The 23,014-nt window shown below is 38.7% G+C and overlaps 1 protein-coding gene across 7 annotated transcripts in view; it reads right to left on the bottom strand.

Annotated features, from left to right (window-relative positions):
• Positions 1-318: 318 nt before the first annotated feature.
• tead1b (TEA domain family member 1b) overlaps positions 319-23,014 on the bottom strand; it is a 45,331-nt gene continuing 22,635 nt past the window's right edge. For 2 of the 7 annotated variants that reach the window (XM_058089129.1, XM_058089130.1), the window contains 11 exons: positions 19,090-19,154; positions 16,058-16,273; positions 12,421-12,432; positions 11,130-11,261; positions 10,798-10,844; positions 10,611-10,672; positions 9,778-9,902; positions 7,920-8,093; positions 5,774-5,914; positions 5,520-5,672; positions 319-4,142 (listed from right to left, as the gene is read on the bottom strand). In XM_058089129.1, the coding sequence (XP_057945112.1) occupies positions 4,029-4,142; positions 5,520-5,672; positions 5,774-5,914; positions 7,920-8,093; positions 9,778-9,902; positions 10,611-10,672; positions 10,798-10,844; positions 11,130-11,261; positions 12,421-12,432; positions 16,058-16,273; positions 19,090-19,154 (1,241 nt within the window). In that variant the 3' untranslated portion in view covers positions 319-4,028. The remainder of the gene's footprint in view (positions 4,143-5,519; positions 5,673-5,773; positions 5,915-7,919; positions 8,094-9,777; positions 9,903-10,610; positions 10,673-10,797; positions 10,845-11,129; positions 11,262-12,420; positions 12,433-16,057; positions 16,274-19,089; positions 19,155-23,014) is intronic. The other 5 variants (XM_058089132.1, XM_058089134.1, XM_058089133.1 and 2 more) reach the window with 5 other exon arrangements.

Raw genomic sequence — 23,014 nt, forward strand, 5'->3', positions numbered from 1 at the left:
TAATAATAAATCTAAAATAATAATAATAAAAAAATAAAATTTCTTAAAAATAAACCCAATTAAATAAGTTATTTGATGTATTTATTTTAAACGATGAGACACTTTTTTAAATAAAAAAAGATACTGTACGTAGTACACTAGATAAAGGATATAATTGAGAGTCATAAACAAAGTGCATTTAATTGAGAAATAGCGGCCTCTAGTGTTGGATTATATTACTTCACCAATACCGTATATTTGTGGAAACAGGGCTTGACGGTTAAGTAGCGCCATCTATTGGTAGACTTCTGCAAGACGTCAAAGACACAAAAAATAAAAAGCTGTACATTTCCAATTTATTTAACTGCAGTATTGCATACATATAAATGATATAGAAAGCTACAAAATATCTAGTATTATCAAGAAGGCATCATAATGTTACGAAGAAAAAAAACGAGACCTTAATAATAATAATAATAGTAATAATTAAGCAAAAAAATACAAATACAAACATAGCAGAGCTTGTTTTCTCTTGCTTGCTCTAACACATTACTGTCATAGATAAGAGAAATATATCACACATCTGTACCAAGAAAAAAAGCTAAGATATAATTTTTTTTAATACAAAGCACCTTCTTAGACGAAGTCTGCACACAAAACATAAAACATGGGCAATGTCAATTAAAATCACTTGATAGTTACCACCGGAAAATAATCTGAAAACAGAACGGTACCAGTACCTCTTTCCTTGACAAAAAAGACACATAACAAAACTGCTGATATTCTTGCAGCCCGTTTCAAAGTGTAGCGTTTTGTCTATTTTTTTTTGTATGACAAAAAATAGTGCAGACATTCATGCCACTCAAGTCCTCATAGTCGTGATGTAGTGCTGAAACTACATGTCAACATGTACCAGCAGCAGTAACACAATATACAGACGCTGTCAACACAAGTATAACCGGATACAAGTACATCAATAAATGTGGCGAGATACAGGGGGGGTAAACATAAGAAAAGCCTAAGAAGAAGAAAGCACAGTGTCTTTAAGACACTGATTCACCTATATGCATCCATTTTGTATCAATCATGTGACAAACATCAATGGGCCGGCCCCCTGCTTGAATTATTCATGAAACAGCAACCTTAAACATACTTTTAGCTAACAGGGGTGTCCAAAGTGCAAGATATGAAAAAACTCAGGGAGGAAAAAACAAAAAAATAGTGCAAAAATCTTAAGAGAAAAAGGTTGTAATCTGACAAGGAAATGTAATTTTCCAAGAATAAACTTGTGATATTATGAGGAAAAATAACATTATTTTACTAGCTCAATGATGAAATATTAAATTAAAAATATATATATTTTTAAGGAGGTGAAGAAGTGTGTGCATGCAGGATGGAATTTTTTCTCTGATGGGTATACAGAGTGCCACTGAAGAAAAGACAGGAAGCAAAACTGGGGGTAGCAGTGATGAGGATGCTCTCATTGGGAGTGACCAGGATGGATAGGATCATGAACGAGTACATCAGAGGGAAATTACATGTTAGAGGGCCTTGGAGATCAGACTGAGATGGTTGGGACATGTCCAGAGGAGAGATAGTGAATATATTGGTAGAAGGATGCTGCGTTTACAGCTGCCAGGTAGGAGGCGTAGAGGAAGACCAAAGAGGAGGTTTATGGATGTAGTGAAAAGAGGACATGAGGGTAGTTGGTCTAAGAGAGACAGATGCAGAAGACAGGGCTGGATGAAGATTATTAAAAAAAAATACAAAAATTATTTTAAAAAATAGAACATTTAAAAAAAGACAGCAAAAATTGGGGAAAAAGAAGCAAATACCCAAGTTGATACTAATAAAGTTTTTTTTCTCCCATAACAAAAATCTGAGATATTTTTTCTTGAAATCTACTCTAGAACTTCTTTGTACATCTACACGATCTACAAAATATCAATGTGACCCTCAGTGGAAAAAGTTTGGACACCCCTGAACTAAATGTACGAATGTATTGGGACATATCTTCAAATTTTATAAATCACAGGTTGGACGAGGCCTTTTTGTTCCTTAGAGAAGTTCTCAAAGCAAGGCCCCATAAAGGCATGAACCTTAGACCCTTGACCTAAACCCCATCATACCACTTTGATATGAACAAAAACAGAGATTATGAGCAAAAAGACCCATCTCTCTGGTGCAACAATGGACAAACATTCCACTCCACACACTCCAATATCTTGTACAAAGTCTTCCCAGAAGAGTGGAAGTGCACATTTTCTTCCATTTTTACTTCCTGTAAAAGTATGAATCCCAGATGCCCCACTAATTTTGTTCATAGAGTGAAGTTTCAGTTTAGAATACAAATGATGCGAGCTGGTCTACTTGTGCCTCATCAACAGCTGCTGTTGATGGAAAGAGTGAAAAATGAATTTTCTTTTCCCTCTTCAGCCTGCAAGCGTGTTGCAGTGCTTTAAGCAAGTGTACTTCATTCTTACAATATCATAAGTGAAAAGCAAAACATGAGCATATTCTATGCTTGGGGTGTTCAAAGTGTGGCACAGTTAGCCTTCATTCAGAGAATATCTACTATAATACAGTAAGGGACTTCTGGAGTACATTGTTTAAACTAGAAGCAATACATTTTGCCTCTGACATAACAGAAGTTAGATTAGCCGGATTGAAAAAAAAAATGTTTTTCTTAATTTTTCTGAAGCTGCTGAAGTCGAGGAAGTCAAGGCTTGCCTTGTCCTATGGCACGGAACTGCTTCCCTTGTTAGTGTTACAATCCTTTTAGCAAAAAAAGGCAATGTGGTGCTTGGGATCATCTCATTTTTGGTCTAGAAATGTTTGATTTCTCTGTCAGTTTGATTGGGAAACCAAAGGCACTTTTTGCTACCATGCACAGCACAAAAAGAGAACTGTTTTGTGTGTGTGTGTTTTGGTGTTTTACCACAGGAAAGATTTTCGAAAAAACAAAAAAAAGGCTGAGATTGAGCATATATATGACTTTTGTAGAGCAAAAAAATGTTTTATTTGAGCTGAGGCATTTGAGTGGAGTGAATCTCAAATGGGCTTTCAGGAGTGTACCAATGACATGTTAGAGTCGGACTATCTACGCTAAGGCACTGTAGTACTCTTACACTTTGGCAGAATGTATCAGAAAAGTCTCAGGTGATTTTCCACAAAGTGTGATCACAGTTTTAGCGTGTTTAAGGCTTGGGGGCGGCATAGGCCACGGTAATGGGAATGTAGTGGGAGTGTAAAAGCTCCGCATTGGATCACACAGGCAGTGCAACTCATTTAGGAGGAAAAAAAAAACATGACTGCTGTCTAAATATGATTTCATGTGTTGTGATTCATCAAAAAGTTCAAGAGCAAAGTGCTTTTAGACAACATGAAAGTACATTTGTGTAGTGTTTTTACTTTTCCAGGAATAAAAAAAAAATCTTTTATCTGAGGGAAATGGGAATGTTTAAGCAGGTTGGAATGTTTCCTGAATTCATTAGATAACCCAGCAAAGTGACTGTAGCGTGTCTTTTTAGACAGCATTCAAACTGCTGTGACGGTGCTGGAGTGCTTCGACGAGGAAATCATTTACTACTTGCAGATTTAATACAAAAAAAAAATCATTTAGTATAATATTTAGCGTCATGTCAGCTTCTTTGGAGCTCTATGTATGGAACATGTATTCTAAACACACCCAAACATATTACACCCACCTCATTAGGCAACTAGCACAAAAAGGCCAATAGCCCATTTATATATTTTTTGTCTTAGCAAAAATAACATACAAAACACACAGGTCCATTAAATTGTTTGTACGTAGACGCCACAGTTACACCTAATCTCTCAAGGAGAATTTCTGCTGTGAAGCGGGGAAAAAAAAAGAAAAACTGTAGCACAACTCAGCACAGCTCCAGTCAAACAACACAAAACAACACAGTGATAAAAAGAGACTTCACGTAATGACCAACAAAAAGCGTTGTCGGTGTGACGTTCAGCAAGAGGCACAGCCACTGGTCTGGAGGTCAGAGAGTCTGTGAGAAGGAGAGAAGACTGATTCATTCTTTTACCAGTCTGTAGATATGATGCTGGGCGCCGTGCTCACTGTTGGACACTTCAAACACACACGCCATACAAAGCAGCGTCTCCTGAGTGTCCCTGTTTGTCACCACCTGCAAACACACACACACACAAACACATACACTTGAGGACATTGAATGCATCAGTAACAAACAACAACAATGGAGGAGAATGAGCGTCTTCTGTATTGATACGTCAGTAAGGATACATTTATTCGGCGGCATGGCGGTCGTGTGGTTAGCGTGCAGACCTCACAGCTAGGAGACCAGGGTTCAATTCCACCCTCGGCCATCTCTGTGTGGAGTTTGCATGTTCTCCCCGTGCATGCGTGGGTTTTCTCCGGGTACTCCGGTTTCCTCCCACATTCCAAAAACATGCTAGGTTAATTGGCGACTCCAAATTGTCCATAGGTATGAATGTGAGTGTGAATGGTTGTTTGTCTATATGTGCCCTGTGATTGGCTGGCGACCAGTCCAGGGTGTAACCCGCCTCTCGCCCCAAGACAGCTGGGATAGGCTCCAGCACCCCCCGCGATCCTCGTGAGGAAAAAGCGGTAGAAATGAATGACACTGAGGGCAGCAAGAAGTGTAAGATTGTTTACATTTTAATAAAACTTTACACACATATTTGACTTTGACTTTTGTCTAAATTCAGTTTATGGAAAAATATTGGTATATATACATACGTATATCGTATATCCATATTCAACCTAAATATATTGGGATATGAGTTTTGGTCCATATTGCCCAGCCCAACCAGGGGTGTAGACAGTCTAATAATAGTTATAAAATATTTTTGTTTATTCATTCATTCATTTTCTACACAGCTTGTCCTCACTAGGGCATGCTGGAGCCTATCCCAGATGTCTTCGGATGAGAGACGGGTACACCCTGGACTGGTCACCAGCCAATCACAAGGCACATATAGACAAACAACCATTCACACTCAAATTCATACCTATGGACAAATTGAGTCAAATTGTTTAATGAATTGGTTAATGAATAAGGAATCCCACTTTGTGGAAATTCATTAGAACAAATTAATGACAAAAATGAGGGATTGCTGTATTACGTAACAGCATCCTGAGTGGAAACCTGACAAGTAGCACTGCAGTGAACAAAGCTGAGGCAAAACAAAGTATGAGAACAAGGGTCTCCTGTATTTGTATTTATGTATTTCACAGTTAGTCATTGTATTAACCTTTTGGATGATCCACATTAAGTTTTCAAGGACATCTGTGCGAGAACACACTCTGTCATTGACAGCCAGAGACACTCTCAGGCCTCATATGGTGGTTCGATATTAGGGCCTCCTGCAGATAAAGAGGCTCCTCACACTGTTTCATCCCCCGTGGAATGAAAAGAATGTAAAACGAGCCACAGGACGTCATCACAATGACCTATCAGCTCTTTTTTCTTTCTAATGTACGTGGCCTGACTCAGCCACACACGGTGAGTGTCATCTCTTACCAATAAGATTGTGAAGTTCTCCAGCACGCTGTTCATCATGTACTTCTCAGGCAGGTGTTTTAGCTTATGGATGAAGTTGATCATGTATTCACACATGGGAGATCTGCTTATTCTATACACAAAGCGTCCATTCTCAAATCGTGCGTATTCAGTCTGAAAAAAAAGAAGGGAGAAATGGATTCAAATTGGAGAGGGTGTGAGAGAGTACACGTTTCACACTTTCAAGTCACCGATAGAATAAAGATGCTTCTTACCTCCACTTTCTCCACCACCTGCTTGCCAAAGGAGCACACTTTGGTGGAGCATGTGATGGTCATGTTCTCCGAGCTTTCGTACTGACTTGTCACGCCGTAGAAGGAACCACTCTCATCCTGAATATTGCAGTTTAGGTCGGCCTGGAAAAGCACAAGTATCATTTGTACACACGCAAGGTCAATACAGAAAACTGGTAGAGGTCACACTGCATTTCAGGCCACAGGGGACCAATGTAGCATTTATGGAATTTCCAAATGTATAAAAGAAGCTGGTGAAAAGACCCGGCTGTTTACTGTGTTGTAATTGTTATTTCATTGCTGTGCTTTTATTTGGAAGGCCTGACTTACTACCACCTAAATGACACAGAAATTAATTCCGATGTTTCCCCTAGTGTTGCCGGTTGGACCGGACACAACTTGTTTTTTTCACAGTAACCAGGAAGGGAAAAGACATGTCTTTGTGTTGCACAAAGCAGGTCATGCATTGAAGGGATATTTAACACATGTGCATACACACGGTTCAGTTGCAATTGTGAACATTTTTATATAGTTCATGGTGTTATATTTATAAAAAATTGGTATTTTCATGGTCGCACGGTGGTCGAGTGGTTAGCATGTAGGCCACATAGTCAGGAGATCTGGGTTTGCACGTTCTCCCTGTGCGTGTGTGGGTTTTCTCCGGGTATTCCGGTTTCCTCCCACATACCAAAAACATGTTAGGTTAATTGTCCATAGGTATGAATGTGAGTGTGAATGGTTGTTTGTCTATATGTGCCCTGTGATTGGCTGGCTACCAGGCCAGGGTGTACCCCTGTCTCACCCAAATACAGCTGGTGAGGATGTGAGGCATAGAAAATGGATGGATGGGTTAGTTTCATGAAAAACAATCATTTTTGTATTGTTTATTGTTGTGACATCGTTGTTAAGACATTTTGGCTAAATATACATGTATAATAATTTTTAGATATTTGTGGCATGCTTGAAACGGGCGTTGTGTACACTAATATCACACTGACATTGTATCTCCTTCCCGGGCATAATTAATAATGTGAGAAGACTAGAAATAAATACATTGTGAAATACAAAAGCTGAGTTGTGGATACCAGTATTATGTTAATGTTCTGGTAAAACAAGGCTTTGGCTTTGTTTGTCTTGAAATAAGCTATAAAAATAAATGTTACAAAAAATGAGTAGCTCATGAGTAGCGATTTTCATTTTGTAAAAGCTTTCACAAGAAAGCACACATACTTTGGTGACCCCTAATATAACTAGTAGTACATTTAAACATTTACACTGCATGTATGTGATCGGTATTCGTATCGGTATTGGCTGATTTCACTCATGGATTATTGGTATCAGCAGCATAAAATCCCGATCGGAACATCCCTAAGTCCATCGCTAATGTGAACAACACATCCAAGCAACATTAAATGATTTATAAGCTTGACCATCCATGTCCCCAGAGGGCCGCCTATCTCTGCCCCACACATCCTGTTAATTAATGCCACAAAAAGCGGAGATGTCCTCCTCCAACATTCTGCTCCTTCATTAAGCAGAGCAGTTATACATTCATTATTGTGCAGATCCTGCCTTTCATTTGAAATTTAGATTGGCCAGCCACTTCAAAAGGAATTTCAGAGGACTTGGTCCAAGTACATGGTCTCTACTTTGTGGCTGCCGCTAGTTAGCATTTTGCATCGGGGAGGAAATACGTGCAATGTTTAAAGAGCCATTATGCGGCGCAACCAGGTCACGGCATTGTTTGGAGATATTAGACTGAATTAGTGAGTGCTTTGATCAAAAGCTCCCCTGCTATGTCTGTCCAAATATAGACCAGTGCATTCTGTAAACATTAAGAGTGAAAACGCCTCTATGTAGTCCAATTACACCCAATGAACACATTAAGAACACCTGCACAATATAATAAGATCTTATACAGGAGATGAATAAATTATTCCTTTCCAAAGATAATAATACTTAGTGAGGTAGAGCAGATTTGAAAGAATGTCTGTTTGTGCAAGTGTAGAACTGAGAACATGCAGTAATACACCACTGCAAAGGAGATCCACAATAACTACACTGTCAAATTAATACTTTGGTTTGTTGAAACACTAACATTAAGAAGATGTTGAAAAACATCACTCACCCAGAACTTTATAAGGAAGAAAGAATTTTGGGGGCCTTTCCCGTACAGCTCCTTCAGTCCGCCCTTCTTTTCTGGGAATTTGTCACAAATCTGACGAATGTCCACTGATTCCAGCAAGGCATCACTGTAAGAGTGATTTGTCTGCCCAATATGCACAAAGAGGTGCTTGTTGTACTGCAAAAAAACACAACATAACAATATAGTGTATATTACAGTCATAAATCACAGTCACTTTAAAGTTTAAAGAGTGAGGCCCGAGGAAAGGAGTATACAATTGTGGACAACAACTGAAAAGATGATGTCTTTGTGTGTTTTCCTTTTTGTTTGGGTTTTTGGCAAACATAGTCCAACAGAAGGAGCAGCCTCATCATTGAGAGAACAATATACACTGATAGTTACATAAAGTAACCAGTAAGACTCAATGCACCATTCTTGCACCATTTTTATCAACGTAAAGGCAGTGTTTTGGTGGTTTTACTTCTTTCACTTTTTTAAGTTGGTGTGATACACATGTTTCACTTTTCTGTATGTTTAAAACAAAGTAAAACATCTAGCACAAAGCACCTAACAATGCACGTACTGTATATGGATTTACCCATTTCCCCTATAAATCCCTCTAAAAACAACAGTGTCCCATTTACATGTGACCTGCACATTAACCAATCTAGATTGCCATTGTTATTGTAGGGGCTAACACCAAAGAACTATTTTTCTTGCTCACAGCATCACAGGCCACTACTGAGAGGTAACGTTAGCTACTGGAGCTGTTGCAACTCGCCTTTGAGCTATGCTATAAATTATGCCTCGCACGTGTATAGTGGTCAACTTTCAGATTTCACACGCTAACACTAAAACAACTAAATAGCTGGACCGACTGCAGCAGTGGATACTTGCTTGAATTAATCATGATTAATCACCATCTGCAACTATGTGTGAAATATCATCATTTTAACTGTATTTTATGAACAAAAAGTAAAATGACAGTACACAAATATATTTTTATGAATTAACAGCTTAAAATGAACTGAACATTTAAATCAAGCTACGAGACAACACGTGTATGAAGATGTATTCATCTCACGCTAGCCTCTTTAATAGTAGCAGAACATTTAAATCACACTTTAACCATGTTATTATGAGCAATGAAAGGTTGCATTCAAACACCACGTAATTTTAATTTTCACATTTAAAATGTATTTTCTGGGATTTCTGAGTACACCTAAATGCAAAAAAAAAATGTTCTGATAACGCTTAAAATGACCAAAATATGTCAAAATACTATAAGTATCAAGTGTTATCATGAATGTGCCTGTTACGTCATGGTCACAGCATATACAGTATATAATAAAACATTGTTTTTAGAGATTTAATAGCATGTTTTTCAGGCAGAATAGATGAATCCCCAGTATGTGCATTTTAAGCTACCTCGTACGTAGTTTTTTTCAATATTTAAGACGCAAAGAAAAGAGATGTGTGTCCATGTCACATGAAGTGTGTGGATGATGGGAATTTTTTGCAGTTTTTCAGTGACATTGCATATGGTATAAAAGGCAGAATAAAACTGCACACCACAAACAAACTGTGCAAAAATATTTTTCATTTGAAGAAAACATCTATTTCAAAGTGTGTGTGAGATATGCGCATCAAAATGTGCATGCACATGATGAATCTAAAAGCGTGTATTATTATCACGCAATGTCTCCCTATTCCTCTCATCTTGTTTGAGTCACCTCAGCTGACTTGCTAGGAAAAATTCCCAGTATATTTAGAAAAAATTGGACAGTATGATAACGGATGAGAGTGAGCATCACGAAAATCAGATACTTCATGCTTTGTATGTAGTCAACACTAATCTTACTGAATCTGGGTCTCTCTGTTGCTCCAAGAAGGCAGAAAACTCCACCAGTCGCAGTTTGGTTGTACCGATGGAGCGACCCTGCCATGCCGGTGCCGTCGGAGCTGGAGTGTCTGTGGGCTGATAGCCTGCAAGGACAGCAGAATAATGAGATTTGTCTCCTTGGATTGCTACGGATTTGACCATTTTAAAAAGAAATTTTAAAAATAAAAATTATTTTTTTTTAAATTATTTATATCAATTCATAATTCAATTCACTCCAGTACAAAAAGCATTTATTTAACACTTGCAAATGATATTTGATTGACATGCAATGAAAGAATAGACGTTTTTGTTTGGGGTTTTTTGGTAATAAACAATGTATATATATTTTTTAAAACCTGTAATAACTGTAATACAATTATAATACTTTTCATCAAAAACCAGATCCCATGAAAATGGGATTTTTTTTCTCTACAAGCATGTTTTGGAAAATAAAAACACTTGACTTCTTCATAATTATTCTCATGCATCACAATTTGGATGAAAGCACAATTGTAGTGTGGTAAATAGTAAAGTGGTTGCGTTTATTCAATTAAAAGTTCTAAATGTACCAAAATTGAAGGACACATGCTTTTCCCTTTCAAGTAAAAAACAAAATTCCAAACAGATTTGTGTTGGGCAGACAGACTTTACATAAAATATCTCAGTTGCTGAGTTAATACTAGTTGCTTAAAGTCAGAAAATGTAAAAATTTATATGGCCATATAGTTGGGAGAAAAACATAAAGAGAGATTGGCTGGGCTTGATGTAGTGTCTATCTAATTATTGAAGTGTGTTCTGTTAGCTATCCTCACTTGAAATAGTGGTTGTGACTGCAGGCGGGATTGGATAAGCTTGCCCGGTGAAAGGTTTGATGCTGCAAGAGAGAATAGCAAACCTATGAAAACATGTTCATAAAAAAAAAATGAATGCCTTATAATGTATTTCGTGGTTTATTATAAACTTTCTTTTCACCCAACATTTGAAGAAATTAGCACTTACTCGTGTGAGGATCCAGGCTGACTCGTTGATATCATCCCCTGCCATATCTAAAGAATTATATATAATCATGAATAAAATATGACTAGACAACAAACAACAAGACCAACGAATTGTGAGCCACTTTTGTCGCCCCAATGAAAATGGCTTTGTATTCTGGGAAAGCAGTTATCTCCACTATACCACTCTTTCTGATCATGTGCTTATCTGATGGGGGCAGTTGAGCAAAGCCTGGTGTGTAATGTGATTTGGCCCTGGTGGGGGCCCCATGATCGCCCTGTGTGAAGCTGAACAGGATTGATCAATAGCAGGGTGCCATGGTGCAAGGCCCTTACCCCTGCTCCAGGGAAGGCGGGATGAGGGATGCCTGGCAGGCCCAACTTGTTGTGAATACCCGTGGCAGAGACGATCTGAGCTGACGACATGGAGGCCATGCTCTGGAGGGCTTTGTCCTTCACGGCTTGGTCCTTTAACAGCAGTCACAAAAGGCTTAGCACTTGCACTCAATGGCGGGGGATTGTTGGTGTGTGTGTGTGTGTGTGTGTGTGTGGTGGTGGTGGTGGTGGGAGGGTGGTGCATAGGTAGCAACAGAATCCAATAAACACATTGAAAGCACCACTGTGACAACAGCAAGCAGGTTAAAAGATGATGTAAGAGTGTCAGTAAAGGTGTCAGTTTGGCACATGCATTCCTGTCCACAGTACACACTAAAACAATAGCTTAGTGGTTGACTAAGGCTGTCCACACAGGAACGTTTTCAGCTCAAAACGGCAGTGTTTTGTTCTGGGTGCCCTGAAAACGGTTTTGAGAGTTTTAAAATCTGATAACGGCATCTTGTCGTTGCCATGCAAACAAGCACACTGCTACTTTCTGAAAAGTGACGTCATTGCCCCGTCACCATCACATGACCAGAAGAACAAGCGGGAGGCCTGCACAAAAAACAACAGCAATGGTGGACTACAGAGCTCTGTTTGTGCTGCACAGAACCTCACCGCCGTCTAAGGACTACACGTGAGGTAGAGGCAGATGCACAATTACAAGCGGAAGACGACTGACTTATGTGCATGTGTTCTTTCTTCTATAGTTTTAGTGTGTCACATGGTTGTGTCTGTGTCTTTGTTTACAACGCTACATGTTGGTGTAGGTGACATTGTGTGGACTATGGATGTAATGGTAAATAGTAAAATCGTGTCCGGTGTCCCATTCGGTCCACATTTACGGAGGTACATTGTGAAAAAGCCATTTCCTACACTGTACATATTTCTGGTCAGGGAGAATCTGCCAAGAAGCGTTCAAAAAGTAATGTGCATTCAGAAAGTTAAACCATGTTAAACCATCAAGTTGTAAATTCTGCATATTAAATCTGAGTAAACTTAACAGGACTGGTGAAACTGTGCACAAACACTCATGACTGAAACTAAAGGTTTAGCATGCTGGCAAAAGATGCTGGTGGAGCAGAGTCCAGATATAGTATGGACGACACACACAAAGACCACTACATCGAACAATCTTTTTTGTAACGGCTATTGTGTCACTACAGTATTGCAGAAGCACAAGTGCAAAGCTAGCAATGGCGGAGCAAGGCCGGATGAAAAGCAGAAACACACATAGAAAGTCAATACTTACCATACTTGTAACCTAAACGCAAACAAACAAGGTTACATTGTACATTTTGTACAATAGGCAGTGAAGAGATTTTTTTCAAATATAAAAGACTCTCCCAATAAAATGGTTACTTCCACCAAGGGGGAGGTTTTCTCCACAGTGAAATATGAAAAAATACAAGGAACAAATTTATATTGTAAGAAAACGTCAACATGACATAATAAGAAAAAAACAAAACAAAAAAACACAATTTCTTTAGAAATTTACTATAGAGATGAATCAGACTACAGCATTAAATATTTCATATGATTTAATAAAACCAACAAAAAAGGTGATTTCACAAATATTTATCCCAACGGGCATATGTTAACACTTTATTTTGTTAATATTACGACATCCTTCAGTGACTTTATTATCCTAGTAGTGTTATTTCGTCTGTCTTTTCAGTGTAACAATAATACTCCTTTGCAGTTTTCAGCTCTCTGTGTAGGCCTGTCACAATAATCAATAATTAATCGTACAATAAATAATAACACATTTGTCCGGCCTTGCTGACATGTAAATGCATGTTTATTTTCCTCCTCTCTCTCTACCAAACAGGCTGGGTGACAAGAGGGTTCACTCTGTCTCAACACATGGGCCTGCTGGTTCTATAGCGGTGAGTGAACCCTCCTGTCAGTTATCCAGTCTCTGTGTGTCAATATGCTGTCATGTAAAATTTCATTCAGATTAAAACACAAATTTACAGATTATCGATTAATTCCATTGGGGAAATTAAGCAATAGAGAATTTGGTTGTATATTAAACAGGGATGCTCCGATCAGGGTTTCATGCTGATGATTCCGATACCGATCATTCTGAGTGAAATCTGCCGATACCGATCACATGGATTAACTGTAAATTTTTCAATATATTTATGATGGGTTATTGTGCCATGGGCGCCGTAAAGGGAGGAAAAGTTTGATAACTAAATGGTTCCCTGACTGCCAAGGGGCCCCAAAAGTATTAGTACATTGACTGGTGGAGCAAGTAGCTGGCCACCAAGTGAGTGTGTGTCCTCCACCGCTGAGAAACGCAGGTCACCAAGCTGGCGTTTGACGCTGTACCGTGAGCCAAGAAAACTCACCATACTCTATCAAGTATTTGTTCTTCAAATGGAACATTGAATGAAAGTTTTTTAACATGTAAAACATTTTTGTGGCATTTGCTGCTGGAGGCAAATTTTTACATCATTCTCACAAATGGTATGTAAGTTCCACATGGCAGACATGCTTGTTTTGGTTTAAAACCGGACGCCTGCGCAGTGTGAAGGAAATGGGGAGGGGGACACTACCCACATTAGAACAACACACTACACTGCACACAGGGATTTCTACGGTTTCAGGCTGCAATAGTATGAGCCACAGGTGATCGTTTTTTTGTTGAAAGGCATTTATTGTCATATGTCTCTCACTTGCTTTTCCACAGAAATCAGCTGATTCTGATCGGTAGCCGATCAATCTAAGCATTCATATTATCAAATTAGAATTTTAAAGATTACTGAGCATTTATCTCTGCCATATCTTCTTAGAGCAGATTGTAATTTTTGATGCTTGTGTTGGATCCAGATAAAATGCAAAATCTCGATCAAACATAGCTATTGAGTTCCTACATACTTAGCTGTTCACTTATCGGGTTTGCCTTTGGAAAACATTTAACCCTTGGTGGAGGTCTACCATTCTAGTAACATATCTCATTTGAGAATACGACAATACAACAAAATACAACAAATACAATACAATACTGACTTTTTACTGAAATAACATAGACATGAAACAAGAACAAGAAACAGCAGGTTTCCATTGATGAGCGCCCCCCATTCCCTTTGCCACAAAAAAGGAAGGGCACACTTGTACATCTCTTTGCCACAGGAGTCTAATTTGCTTTAAATGAGAAAAGACAGGGACTCATACAAAAGCCGTCTGTTTTTCCTCACAGAGCTGCCTGTGCGTCTGAAAGAGCAGGCATTCATGTGGCTGTCTCACTCGCCACATAGACAAAGTGACAAACACATCATAGATTAATGAGGAGTCATTACTGGATATGGAATACTGGGAGTGAAACAAAGTGTGAAAGTCAAAACGTATATTTGTACACCCAAAGGGGAAAAACATAATGAGTGTTTACTTTCATTGACTTACATTTTTCTTTCATAATGACTTTTCCATTTTATATCACCTACATCATTAGTGGCTTTGAGTACTTTTTCTCACAAATATCACTATATATGACCAAAAATCTGTGGCGACCATCCTGGGAAGAAGAAAAGGAAGGAAAGCAACTGCGAGCCACAGTATGATGAGAATACTGTTGATTAAGCGCTATCAAAAGAAAGCATTGTGCGACCAGCCTCACAGCCAAGTTGAACTAAAAAGGAAGTTAGGTTACACTGTCAAATGAGAGATTGGTATAATTTAATTTATTTAAATTTACACAACTGATACCCTGCTCTGCCATGCCCTTTCAGAGTCCAACTTCAGCCCTGTAGCTCTCAGCCAATCACCAAACAGCCATTGCCAGCATGCTACCCCACATTGATGCATTTTATCAGCACGAATATGCAGAGTCTATTTGATTTGGTAAGAAAATATCAGCCACATCTGTATTAGTGTCCGTATGTTTGGTGCTGGACATTGGAAAGATTTAGTGTGGAATTTTGTAAATCCATTAATGCTGCCTTTATTTGTTTCTAAGTATGTTTATTATATAATAATAACAATAATAACAAGCATGAACTACTGTAAGACTATGTGATTGACTTAAAAATATGTTACCTATATGATCATGTTAACATAGTCATTCAATTTGTGGAAAAAATATGTATAGCTGTATTTGCAAATATATTAGTTTATCTATATTAATCTAAAAAAATATAGAAATATGCCACTATGAATCTTAACATTTATCTTAAACGGATAGTTTCTTTTTTACATTAAGCTGTATGATACCCTCATAGGAAGTGAAGTCCGTCAACAGAGACTCACTCCCTATTTTCTGTCCTGAGCCGAGTTCTGGTTGGATTTCGGTGCTGAGGAAAGTAGTTCCAGCTAGTTGCTGGGGACAGTTAAGTAAAGAGTTTGGCTTCTCAAAACAATATGCGTTCAAAAGTGTAATTCATTTGCATCACAAAAATGCCTACAAGAAAAAAAAATCAGACCTGAGAAATCGGTCGTTGTTATTTTTGTTACTTTGCGCTCCCGCCTGTCCAATGTTGCGCACATTTCACCGGTTTCACAGTGTCAAAAAATCCAAACTATCCCTTTAACATCTTAATATAGTATGGCAAATGGGCTCAAGTATAATGAACTGCTCTGAATGCATGACAGTAACAATCTAGCTAACAATCTAACTGATTTTATTATGGCATTTTAAAATAATAATAATCTAATGGCCTCTAAAGCTGCTCTCATATGAATAAATGAACAAATGGAAGTGAAAACAATTAGACACTGTTAGTATGAAGGAGAACTGGGCTGACAAAGCGGAGGGTGTTAGGAAACAAGAAGGACCATGTCAACAGAAGTTAAACAGTCATGGAGGGAAGACATTCCCCCAAAGGAACAGGACGATGTTAAGGGACACGGAGCAACAACAAGCCCAAAAGCAGAAAAGCGCATACCTTTAGCTTGGAATGAAACTCACGAGATTTCCTTCTGGCAAGAACCTGAATGTGACTAGACACCTGCGGGGTAGGGGAGGGGAGGAAAACAAAGGAATAGCCTGTAACCATGGCAATGAAAAGCCCCCTGCAACTGGGCAAAGCCAGACGTACCTTAATGGCAGCTTGGATTTCTCGAACTTTCTTTCTTGCTAAGACCTGTATGTGACTAGACACCTCCATTCAAAAGAGAAAAGGGGAAAATAAACAAAAACGAGAACAAACATGTCTTTGTTTGAATTTTCATTAGGGGAGACAAGGTCCAGGTGAGAGACATCTCCACACAGCACACCATGCTAACACCCAATAAAGCATTATGCCGTGTGTCGTTGTCACTTAAGTGAGCTAATTAAGGAGGATGCAGGCCCCTTTAGCGCACATTAAGAGCACACAGATGTGATCCGCTGTGTACTGAATGTCAATTGGTTTGTCTCGTATTCTTATGGGAGTTGGACAAGGCATTTCACCGGCCAGTTTACTTCTCATGTGGTGAGATTGTCATGGTGAATATTTTGGCAGGTACAAATCAAATGCTTTTTGTTTATTTTTTTATCAGTGGAAATTATTACCTGCTCATGTTTACCTAACAGGAAGTCTGACAGGAATAATGATGAAATACAATTTGTGATTAATTCTGAATGAACACAATTGGTGGATGTAAAACTAGCAAATGGGGATGGTAAAGCTTAAGTGATGAAAAACCTACACAGCCTAGCCAAAAAAAGGTCACACATAATATTTTGTTTTGAATTTGCTGTGGCAGCATTTCCACCTGTTTATACATACATTTTCTGCCAAGATGTTCTATTGATGACTAGTATTTTATTGAGCCAACACTGCAAAGTCTTCTCCGGATCATCCCAGCACATCATCCCATGGTTTTCAGGTCTGGACTCTTTGGCAGCAATGTGTGGAAATTATGTATCCTGCTTCCTGAACCACTCTTACACAATTTGAGGACGATGAATCCTGGCATTGTCACCTTGGAATATGTTTGCACCATCCGGGGGAAACATTGATGGAATAACTTGGCCATTCAGTATATTCACCGAGTCATCTGACCAACATTCTTTGGGCACATAACATTACCGAACTTAGACTTGACCGACTGCAGCAACCCAGACACTATTTGCTTGGTTAAATCCTGGTGGTGACCCTGGCCAGGCTGTGTACTTCTGGTAAAGAATAACTAGTATTTTTGTTAGAAAGCTAATTGGATTTGGATTGAAGATCCAGTTTGAAGCCATTTGGGTGTCCAGTGATAGCAACAGTGATTTATATGATCCCGGCCATACTTGTAATGAGTAATGATTTTCACCGCAAATTCAGTAAAGTGGCTGAATGAACTAAACTAAAATTTGGATCACCGCAATTATATATTATATAATTATATGAAACACCAGAAATATTTCTTGGCATTAAATAGTATAACACTCTCATTTTCCTTTAATGTCATGCCAACAAAAATGCAGGCATTGTTTTGACAATTTGACAATTACATTCAAATATACAGTGGAACCTCGGTCTTCAATTTTTGTATCATTACGTGGAGGGTGGACAGATGTGTGGAGGACAGGAAGTGACATCACCGGTTCTTGTCATGTTATTAACAGTGTGTGTCTAACAGTGTTTGTAAGATGTCTTTTTACAAAACATGCTCTCAATACATCTGAAGTCATTCTTTACCAGCTCTGACGCCTCTCTATGATGTCATCACCAATTGAGTGTGTAGTTATTTGTTATCTAAAACAACTACAGTACGTGAGTAGAGAATTAGGGTTGCGTAGGTTTCTATAAAATGTGTTTTATGTTATTTTTTTGGGAAAGGACTAATTTGATTGACATTGTTTCCTATGAAAACATTTTTTTCTGTTGAAGAAGTTTTAGAAGAATTAATAACAAAAACCAAGGTTCCACTGTACTCCATTTCAAAACGTATGCTTCCCATCTTTGTTCATCACTGTTGTTATTGTGACATTTCCAGACGTTCTTTGAGCATGCTTCTGACTGGTTAACCTTTTTTGATAGCATATTCTTGACAGTATGTACAAGAACATTCACGTAAACAACAATTGTTTTGAAAGTCATTGTTTCAATGCATTTTTTAAAAATGCCATTGGGAACAAACAATCTTCTGTGTACACCTTCCTTGAGTTGAGGAGCGGAGTTACTGAGAAAAAGCAGACATCCTTTGTGAGTCTGACAAATCGATACACGCACACAGTGATCGAAGGTCACTTTAGACACCAGCATATTCCCTACTTGAAAGAACGATGAGATCCTTATCACCATCTTCACTAATTACCTGGCTGTTAACAATTAGTCCATTGTGTCATTTAAAACGTAATTTTATTTATATACTCACAACTACAATACTAAATTCTGTATTTGTGGTGTTTATTTTGTAATGATGAACTGGGTCATTTGCAGAACAGATGCAGTCTGTAATTCATCACTTTGATTCAGAAATATGAGCTCATGTATGTGGTCAACGTTATATGTGCAGCCTGCAGAAGACAGGATGCACTCCCCAACTTAGACAACAGTAAAATAGTCTCTTTGGTTAGAGACTGTACCAATGTAATAAGGCCTAGACTTCCGCCCCATTAATAAAGACTTCTACCACAGCCAAGTGCATGAACACTGTGATTTACTTCACAAGGACAAGGAATATTTTGAGTAACAGTGGTTAGTTTCTTTTTACATGACATCTCATTGATGCCCATAAATGTATCATGTACAACTGATTTATTGTATGAAATTAAAGGCTACATTTGGAGCAAAGGGTGGTCATGAGTTCAAAGCTATTTGAGGGAGGTAATTTATAATTTGTAAAAGGGGAAACCGATTGATATCACTAGAACTAAACCTCTCATGTGTGTATTTGAAAGCGGAACTAAGAGCGACAATTCCAGAGATGTTTAAATCCAGGGGCATCTGTTCATGCAACATGGCTGTGACAGAGGATTAGTCAACCCCATCCCTCGTCTTACCTGCTTGCGTGTCCTCGTCTTTCCGGTCCGTAGCTTGATGTATCTGGCTATCAGCTCATTGCGACCTGCAGGAACAGGAGCATGGAATGGAAAGAGCTAAGTACGTAGTACTACAGTGTTTTGACTGTGGCTGCACATGGTTTTACATCACTTCTCTTCACCATTAGAGTAGTCTTATTCCTAATAAAAGAGGCTTTGATAGGCTTTGATTTTAACATTATCCAGTAAAAGTAATACATATAACACTGCAATATCTTAATACAGCCTTAATGAAACCGGTTCCGCTTAAACCAAAACAGAATACCAAAGGGATGTCTATGTATTTTTCACAAACCGAATGCACTGACATGGAAACACCATGCAGTATTAGCATGAAAAAAACAGATCCAGCAGCACGGCCTCTCAAATTAATCTAATTCAATCTCATTCTCTTCAAAGCCCAACACATTGAAAGGAAACAGACATAGCTGTTCATAATATTACAGAGAAGCAACTGGATACATTGGGTTTAAAACAGCTCTAACTAAATTCTAATTAATGCACAGCATTGTACAGATTTCCAATTAACAATGGCTCTAAACATTCTTGTGTCCTCAGGTCTGCTCTAATTGTTGTTGCAATGCACGTGACCCCTGCTTAGCCCTTTCATATGTTAATAACATGCCGCCAAACAAAACTATTAGTCAAATTATAGGTAGGGAGGCTTTAATTATGTGTCCAGCTGTAGCCAAGCAATGCCATGGTTCTAATCTACTATTCTATGAAATGTTCAACACCCTCCCCCCCTCACTGTCAAAATCACTAGAGGATTTTTGTTCCTTCCCTTCATTATCAAATGTCTTGCTTTTACCAGAACCCAATAGGACACGCCAATATACCAAATGAATGCTAATACAATATGTAAGACAGGGGTGTCACAAGATCTTGTGAGATTAAAACATCACAAGATTTCTTGTTTAGAAAAAAAATGTCTCGGGACTACTTGGCCTGAGAATGAAATAAATATATTAATTAATTACACAATAAATCAAAAGGAACTTGATAATTGTGCCAGCCTCAATACACTGGCTTGTACATGTGTGTCTGATTTCCTCATTTCCCGCCTCCAAACAGGCAGTAACTGGTTGGTTTAAGCACCCGTTAGTTCCATAGAGCAACAGCATGAGCGGAGTGAGCCCTTTTGTCAGTCATAAAGTCAGTCATGTCTTAGTGGGTGGAGGCAGGGCACAGCGTAGCACAGTAGAAATTATATTAGCAGATTACAATAAAAATAAAAAATTAAACAATGAAAACAATCATAGACTCAATCTCATGTATCGTCTCATCTCGTGACACAACAAAATATATAAAATTTAAATTGAAATATTCCAGTTTGAAAATGCAAAATATTATTTGGTTGTGCCAGACACACACCAAACAATTTTCTTTGTGATTTCTGCAAAAAGAAGTAAAAAACACACATACATACCTTGTGTAGGACAGCAATGAATTCAAACATTTAAGTGAATGACAGTGTATATTTAATTTTGTGGTTAAGCCAGGCGTAGTGCATTCAGCCATGTGACTCTCCTAGCAAATAAACAACATCTGGGGATTTGCAGCGCCAGGCTTCCTGTGCAGTAAACTTTAGCAGATGGATAAAGATTTCAATAATTCAGACACTGTGGAAACGTAACATGACAATACAGGCATTCAAGCAACTGATTCCGAGATCAAAGCACACAAATGGCCAACTGAAAGCTTGTTTGCTATTGAATAATTCATTCTTTTCACTAGACTAGGGGGGAAAGCTCACTGGGTTCTATATTTGTACAGCAAAATAACAATACCTTAAAATTGTCCGAGGTATAGGTCTGTTTTTCCCACCTGAACTCTATGAGGTAGAAAACTGATCCACAAATAATAATAACAATATAGTAGAAACATATTTCTCATAAAAAAATACAAAAGTGTTACATGGTTATGGAGCAGTAACATTACTTTGTTGTGGAAGAAAGTTTAAAACAAGGGTTGGGGACCTGTGGCTACCTCCGCCAGGCATGGGGGGGGGGGGGGGTAGTCTAATGAAATACAAACAGGAACAAAATTAAGGACACCCTCCCGCCAGATTGGTTAAACTTGTCAGCGGCCAAGACTACTGTTGGCATTACCTCTATTCTTCAACCCACACGCTTTTCCTATTTTGAGAGAGTATTCCTTGACGGGCTTACAAAACTTGTTAGTGCAGCAAAACAGACAACATGCCTGCTTCCGCTTCCTGGGAAATTTGTTAAAGAGCTGTTCCCAATTTTAGCTCCTCCAATCTTAAATATTATAAATCTATTGCTTTCCTCTGGCACTGTGCCTGCAGCTGTCAAGCCTGCGGTGATTCGACCTTTACTCAAAAAAAACAAACCCCGACCCTGAGAGTATTTCTAATTACAGGCCTGTGTCTAACCTCCCATTTATTTCCAAAATCCTTGAAGAAATTATAGCTCAACAGCTCAATGACCACATGGCCTCGAGTAATTTATTTGAACCTCTTCAGTCTGGTTTTAGGGTGAACTACTCTACTGAGTCGGCACTTGCAAAAGTGAAAAAGATCTTCTTTTATCTATGGATTGTGACACCACCTCAATATTATTATTACTAGATTACAGTGCTGCCTTTGATACCGTCGATCACTGGAACGCCTTCAAACGCATATTGGTGCTACTGGTCCGGTACTTTCTTGGCTTACATCTTGGGGATCGGATGACAAACAATCACTGATATAATATCTAATAATTCATGCTGAATATAATTTTGGTAAACCACGAAAACAATAGATTGGATTTTGACAGGAGAAAAAATGCATAATTGAAGAAAAGAACCTAGAATATAAACAAGTTGTTATGAACATAGTCCAATGTGCTTGCTGCCTTAAGTTTAAGCTTTTTTATCCAATAAAACCTTTCTATGCATAGTGGGTGAATTCCCAGGGTTAAGTGAAGTCTTGCAGTGGGACCAAGTCTTGAAGAGGCCTGAGAAAATTAACTCTTTAAAGGGGTGTTCTTGCACTTAAAGCAGCAGGAAAAGGATTAAATATTTATTGTCTGATCCCCAGGATTTGTGCTGTTCAGCAGCTGGAGATGGCTGCCGGAATGAATTACCTTGAATAAATATCAATGCCCCTGGATGATCTAGGAAATATGAATGGGTCTCCACTAGCATCTCCTCAAAAGGATGGTGGCTCAACTTTCACTAGTCTGTCCTCAAGTAGCTGATTCCTCATTCAGTCAGGAATCCAATTTGGCTACCAGCATCCTTTCTCCAAGGAAGCTGTGACAGACTCCCTCTGTTGTGAATAACAATGAGGGGCATTGTCACATTTTGCAATGCCACACCCAACTTCCCATAACCCCCCCCCCCAAAGAAGGTCACAGGTTTTTAAATGTACATTTTATAAGAGTTTAATTCAAGTCTTTGTTTAATCCATCCAAATGTCCCCGACTTTACATGGTGATAGATTATAATAGAGATTGTTGTGCCCCTGCTGTTTTGCTGTCTTGAAATTCATTGTGTAACATAGCCTGGCTATTTTTGGCCAAGGCACACAAATTAACTGTCTTGGCTGGGTCCTCTGAGCAGCAAGAACAATGCTTTACAGCGCTGCTGCAGTTTTTTCTTTCCCCCTATTTTAAAAGCATCCATTTCCTGTAATAGCACTTTTTTTCCTAATGCAGGCACGACCACAGTCACATCTGGGCTCGCGCTCCTCCATGAGAAAGCACAGGGCCTGGCTGGGAATCAGCCTGCAGATAGTCTGCAAGTGGTCTGTTGGTGCAGGGCTTCCAGCACTCTGCTCAACAGAAAGACATCATAGAACTCATACGCCACAGTGACTGGCCTGTAGGCACAAACCTATCAATAGCCCTCTTTTTTAAATCTTTAAAAAGAAACGAGA

This window comes from Doryrhamphus excisus, chromosome 12 (genome assembly GCF_030265055.1).
Source record: "Doryrhamphus excisus isolate RoL2022-K1 chromosome 12, RoL_Dexc_1.0, whole genome shotgun sequence".
NCBI lineage: Eukaryota > Metazoa > Chordata > Actinopteri > Syngnathiformes > Syngnathidae > Doryrhamphus > Doryrhamphus excisus.